General features: G+C 36.2%; 1 protein-coding gene across 1 annotated transcript; it reads right to left on the bottom strand.

The window, feature by feature from the left end:
* Positions 1–1,510: 1,510 nt before the first annotated feature.
* LOC105781073 (GDP-L-galactose phosphorylase 1) lies at positions 1,511–4,606 on the bottom strand. The gene is made up of 7 exons (XM_012605650.2): positions 3,541–4,606; positions 3,306–3,427; positions 3,163–3,222; positions 2,801–3,043; positions 2,533–2,718; positions 2,184–2,432; positions 1,511–2,088 (listed from the first exon to the last, which is right to left on the bottom strand). Exons 1-7 carry the CDS (start codon positions 3,662–3,664, stop codon positions 1,720–1,722), a joined length of 1,353 nt encoding a protein of 450 aa, XP_012461104.1. The 5' UTR covers positions 3,665–4,606; the 3' UTR covers positions 1,511–1,719.
* Positions 4,607–6,367: the final 1,761 nt, after the last annotated feature.

Genomic DNA, 6,367 nt, shown 5'->3' with positions numbered 1-6,367 from the left:
TATTGACTAAAAATATAAAAATATATATATAATTATAAATTTTAAAATTTAAAACAATATGTAAAATTGAAAATGTTATAATAATAATAAAAGTATTTAAATTTCAAGTAATTGAAATTGAAATACCTCTCTAATATTATATATTTTAGAATTTTATAACAAAATTATTTTTAAATTTCTTTTTTTTACAATTTATTTTTTTCAAAATTTAAAATTTATGTAATAATACAACTAATTTATTTGTAATTATCATATTTTTAAAAATTTTACATTTTATATTTTTAATGTGTATATACATTAAATAAAAGAAAATATTTATTTTCTTACATTAAAAATGTCACGCTTTGTGATAGGTTATAATATATTTTCAAGGTCCATAAAAATGAACGAAAGCATACTTTAAGTATTAAATTGAAATAAAAAAATAAGAAAATAAAAATAGTGAGTGCAATAAGCCTAAAAAATAAAATAATCGAAAATATTAGGGTAGGTATATATATAGAGGGAAGATGAAAGATAAGTTGGTGAAATAAAAAAATTAAAGATGAAAATAAGAAAATAAAAATATTTGGTGAATTGACATTATACCAAGTCAGATTAATCCAACATCACAATTATGTGGCTCAAACACACAATTCCATTATACAACTCTGCCTACAGTAAGCAGAGATTATGTTAAAACACTTCACAACTTCTTGATTACTCAAAGCCCAAAAATTTATATTACTCTCATGTTATGATATTCTTTTGTTTTTTTTTTTTGTCAAATCAATTAAGTTTTATATTCAATTTTCAATTCAATCAACTCGAATAGTTTCAATTGTATTTTTAAATTTTTATTTAAAATAAAAAGTTCTTCTAAATTTTCCAACAAAAAAAGTTGTTAAATATTCTATTGGTTTTAGATTTTTCTTTATATAATTTTTAAGATATGAATGAATTGAATTATATTTTAATAATAATAAGAGTAAATAAAAGAACTTAAGGATGATGGAAGATTAATGGGCATCTTATGTTCTTTTCATCTATACTACTACAAGTCCTTGACTGTCCAGAAGTCTATGAGAGCCATAAAATTTTTGATCCAGGATAAGAGGCTCTATCAAAGACATGTGATGCTAATACATCCAAACATACTTTTTATTACTGCCATCATGTATGTGGATTTTAATCTTTTAGCAATTTAATCTTTATTTTTTGAGTTAAATTTAACTTTAATTTTTTCTTAAAAAGTCGTATTTAACCATCAACCTTTAAATACCGACTAAAACGTTAAATTTTTAAACATAATAGTCTTGACTTTCTACTGTATTTTTGGTTTTGAATTTAATTGTTGGTGTGGTATATAGATAATAATAATTTGATGTGAATAGGTGGGTAAAGTGTTTCCCTTTATCCCATGAATCACAAAAATAACAAGGTAGGTAAGGTTCGGTCAACTATATTTTGGGTTAAGGGAAGCAGTGACCTAGACACCAGCACAAAAAGAAATATACTTAACAGCTCAAACTACACAAACATTAATTGGTATTTTACATTATCCAATCATAGTACATCATCAAATCAACAAGTCCAAGGTTTAATGAAAAACTTACACCACCGCAAACTATGTTTGCTTTATTTAGGCTACCACTGCCATACACAATCATACATGCCAAACGGGCTTAGTAGAAACTATAACATAGAAGAAACATGGTTCTGTTTGTGGAATGCCAGTTCCTACTGCAGAACAACGCATTCTTGTGTCCCACCCACCATAGCGTGGTGGGAGGTTTTGGTGATGGCGCTTTCTTCTTCAGTGGATTCAGCTTTAGTATTGGGCTCCTTAGGCAGACTCTTAGCAGCATGTTCAATGCCATCTTTGCCACTGGCAATGACTTCAAAGATGAGTGCATTCACTTCCCGGAACCTCTCATCAGAGAGAGAAACCTCAGCCAGGAGCCTCCAAGCATTTTCATCAGACGCCTCATCATAGTCCTTCCTCCTTTTTAACACCATATGCCCACTAATTTCCCACACAGCTGGGTTCACCTGGGTATCCAGAAGCTCTGGACTCACTTCCCCGAGAGCTTGTTTCTCAGCATAACACTGTTAGTTCAGTTGAAATTTTGCAAAATCAATTGTAAGAATTAGCAATATCATGGAGATAGCCAAGAAGCATAAATTACACTTAAGCTTATTACCTGTGGAACGAGAAAGATCCGCTTTCCACAATCGGAGATGAGGACGTTATATGGTATGTTGTTCTCTTGAAGGCAAATGCAGGCATCAGAGACAGTGTCAGACAAGGCCTGAAGAGTGTTACCACCCTCAAAGACAAGACCCCTGACCGGATAGCTTAAAAGCTCTGAGATTATCACTTCATCATACAAAGTGGTTATCTTCTTCGTTGGAGCTTTCTCGATGGGAAAGGGCACAGCCAAGTAGTAAGCCTGCAACAATTGGAATAGTTAGTCGCCTAAACCATATCTAACAGATAGATATATCTTAGTCGCACAAAGTACATTAAGTACCAAATTGAGAGGTTAGTACCTGGAAGTGAAGGTGGTTGATTGTAGCAAATGCACCCAAGCTGTTATAACCCAATCTGAAATATGGATTCCCAGCTTCAGCTGTCATATAAAGTGCAAGCAAGAAGCTCTCACGGTCGATCCTTTGGGGCAAGCATTCAAGGATTCGAGGAATCAACAGCACGTGTCCATATTCAATAGGACTGACCTGTCAAATTGCATGCGAACAATGTTATTTTTACAAGTCTAACACTCTTGCTCAGATAGTTATTCTAGTAGCGTTAACATACATTTATGGCAACAACACTTGGAGAATTCTCAACATCAATGGGAGCACTTGGGTAGAACTGAACTTCACCATCTTCACTTGCTTCAAACTGGAAGAGAACCTCCTCTTGCCCGACCTTGGTGAAGTTGAACTTGTTCCCATCGAAGGGCTGGAGAACCTTATCAACACGGAACTCAGTTGGCCTCTTCTTAAGGTGGCGACCCTCATTCAGCTGGGCAATGAAGCCATATTCACCAGGAATCACCTAAACAATGATAAACGTACGATACTTTGATGGTACTAACAACTCAATTAACCATAAAATTTCTGCTTGTTTGCAGGTAAACAATTGAAGCAAGGAATAGAAAAGGGGCCAAACGAGACCTTGGTTTCACAGGCAGTAACATCATAGCGAAAGAGCCCTCTTTGCATCCGATCTTCCCACTACCATAAAACCATATTAACAATCATCAGCCATGAAAATGATCTTAATCGTAATCAAGACAAGCTTAATAGAAAACTTTTACCTCCCCAAGAATGAGCGAGTCAAGAAAAGCAACAGGGGGATCTTTGTTCTCAATTCCAAGCACAACATTTTCACTCTCAATATTGTTCAGTTTCCTGAAAGCATATAAAGGAAGCTTTGCTCCTATAAACCAAAACCCAGTTCCAGTTAAACTTCATCTCTACAAAACACACACACACACACACACACACAATCTATTCAAACAAACAAGGTTACAAAGTAAATTTAACGAACACCTGGGATGCAGCAGCTTCTAAGGCAATTCTTTCCACACCCACTGCTGCGGCGAGCAGTCTCTTCCGTCTCATCCTTCTGGTAATTCGAAACAACAGTCGGAACCCTCTTAATCCTGAGCATCATCTTGCTACAACCTCTTTCTTTGTCCAATAAAAATTCAAATAAAACGAAAACCCACAAAGAACAACAACGTCGACTACGAAAAACACCACCACCACCACCAAATTATTCTTACGAGCGATCTAAATAAGCTTCCTCGATAGTAATTTTTTTTCTTTTTTTTTTATACTAAAAGCTACCTATACCAACTACTGAAACTCTAAAAGACAACACCGCCGCCAGCAAGGAAGAGGAGATCGGAAGGACTACCGCCTTCAGAAGGCAAAGCTCCACGCCCGCCGTGCGGCGCAGGGTTCCTCTCGATCACACAACTCTTACGTCGTACAGATCGGGCATGAATAAGAAGAGGCCGGTAAACTCTGTGTATAGCCGTGATGTCCACAATTTGACTAACCTGGGTGTTACCCCAAAATGGAAAACCCAGAACTCGAAAGCCCTTCAAACTAATTTAAATCTAATACCCAAACTCTCCAGCATCAGAAAAAAAGGACCAGATTTGCAGATGAAAAGAAAAAAAAAAGGCAAAGTTAGAAGCTAAATTGTGATTTCCTTGGTGAGGAGAGGAAGAAGAAGAAGAAAAGGAGATATATAGATAAGAGGGGAGTGAAGGAGAAGTTGGGTTTTTGGAAGGATTGCAGGCAACAGTTGTAAGAAATAGGTAGTAGTTAAGTAAAGAAAGCAGGTGGCCCTTGTACCTTCTTCTGAATTAGCTCTTTTTTTTCTTTTTTTTTTGGCTCAAAGACAAGCATTTGACACAGAACTATGAAAACGAAAGGGAGAGAAAGAGAGTGAATATGCTTCTCCCTGTTGATGATGTTTTTTTTTTTTCTTAATTTCTTTTTTCTACTTCATCCGTACGATACGAGCCTCAAAAGGGGGAGTAGAGGAAGTTGCCGGAGATGGTGAGCTCCGAGGTTGGAACCCCAGTCGGGCCTTACGGACGGGGCTCGGAAGGACTGTAGGGTGGCTCTGCTGTGGTTGACTCGTTCAAGATTTAAATTGGATTTGCTCACTTAATTATAATATAATAACAAAAAGAAAAGAAAATGATGTAAGAAAAATTAAAGATGAAATGTAATCAAATCCCAATTTGTTGGGAATCTAATTTAAAACCACAAACCAATCCACTGTAGCGGCAGGCGGAAAAGTAGACAAATGAAAATTGAAGGGGAACACGTAAAGTTTATAAAAAATTCATTTCAAAATATCCACTTAAATTTTTTATGAGAAATAAATTTTTACTTGGAAGAATCGGCTCCTTTCGCGGCTTGGAAGGAGGCAGCGATTAGGACGGTGGCCCAAGTATCACCGGTTTATTGCATGAGCGTTTTTATGCTTTTCCTCAACATTTGAGATAATTTCCAAAAGTTGATGAACTCGAGCTCAAATTCGAGTAACTCTGCACGATTGCATTGGGCTTCTTTGGGTAGGCTTTGTGTGGCAAAGAAATTCAACAACATGGATTTTCGAAATTCACATTGCAATACTTGGTAGGCAAGAGTGGAGGATTCTCTCCAACCTAGATTCTCTTCTTAGTAGACTCTTCAAAACTAGATATTTTTTGTGGGATGAGTTCTTAGCTTCTTCTAAGGGAGATAACCCCTTATCTGTGTGGAAAAGTAGTTGTGCAGCTGAACTCTTACTTTTGAAAGTACTAGGTGGTGATTTGGAGATGACAATCGGATATCAGTCTACAATGATTTGTGGCTTGTTGACAATTCTAATTTCTTTGTTACTTCAACACCCCTTAACAACATAAAGGATTTAGTTATGGTGATTTCCTTCAAGCTGACCATAGAGAGTGGGATAGGGACTTGGTTGAGGGCTTGATGGTCACGATCGATGCTAGGCATGTTTTGCAACTACCAGTCAACTTGGTCTAGCCTCTTGACTCTTTAATTTGGAACTACGACAAGCGGGTATTTATATAGTGAAGTTTGGCTACCCACTTGCCTTTGATTATTTAGCTAGTTCTTTAAGTTGTCAAGTTGAGGGCCCTTGGTTGCAGATTTGGAATTCGCTCATTGTACCAAAAGTTAAAGAGTTATTGTGGTATTGTCTACATGCTTTTCTATCAACACATTGTCGATTAGCTGAATGGGGTTGTACTATCTTGTTACTTTGTGCATGCTGAGGAGGACTTGAGGATGTCAACCATATCTTCCTACGGTGTCCTCTTATTGTCAATGTGTGGTCCTTATCTGACATTGTTCCATCTCTTCCAACCTTAGTTGCGTGGCTCTAAATTTTATTGCTGCTCTATGATAGTTCTTTGTTCGAAACTATTGGCATGACCTATTGGAGTAGATGGTACTTTAGGAACTTGCTTCTTTGGAATGCTATTGATACCTCTATTGCTTGGGTTGTTGCTTTTATTGCTTGCTATCACCAGGATTGGAACGATTCTAAGGTTGCCTATAGACAAGTTTTGGTGTGATCGCTTGCGTTGTGTGCTACGACTAAGGTGTGGCAGCCAATCTAGCCGATTCCTCATCAATTCGGTTGCACCGGTTGGTGTACACCATTCCACTAATAAATCGAAATAGTTGTTTTTCTTTTCCACACCGATAAATTTTTTTGTCTATATTATTAGAAAATGTTTGGTTTGAAAACGGTTTTTTTGCATAACAAAAAAATAAAATTCTAAAAACCAAGTTAGTTTCTGATATTTATAGCAATAAACTTTTTGTGGTGCCCCAAACTTGG

Source organism: Gossypium raimondii, chromosome 1 (genome assembly GCF_025698545.1).
Source record: "Gossypium raimondii isolate GPD5lz chromosome 1, ASM2569854v1, whole genome shotgun sequence".
Taxonomy (NCBI): Eukaryota; Viridiplantae; Streptophyta; class Magnoliopsida; order Malvales; family Malvaceae; genus Gossypium; species Gossypium raimondii.
This window is presented reverse-complemented; position numbering and strand designations above follow the sequence as displayed.

Excerpts from the sequence above, each read along its gene's own strand:
- LOC105781073 (XM_012605650.2), bottom strand. The coding sequence starts at position 3,664 with ATGATGCTCAGGATTAAGAGGGTTCCGACTGTTGTTTCGAATTACCAG. Across the intron at positions 3,428-3,540 it reads TAGAAGCTGCTGCATCCCAG|GAGCAAAGCTTCCTTTATAT; the intron begins GTGTTCGTTAAA and ends TTTGGTTTATAG. Across the intron at positions 2,719-2,800 it reads CAAGTGTTGTTGCCATAAAT|GTCAGTCCTATTGAATATGG; the intron begins GTATGTTAACGC and ends GCAATTTGACAG.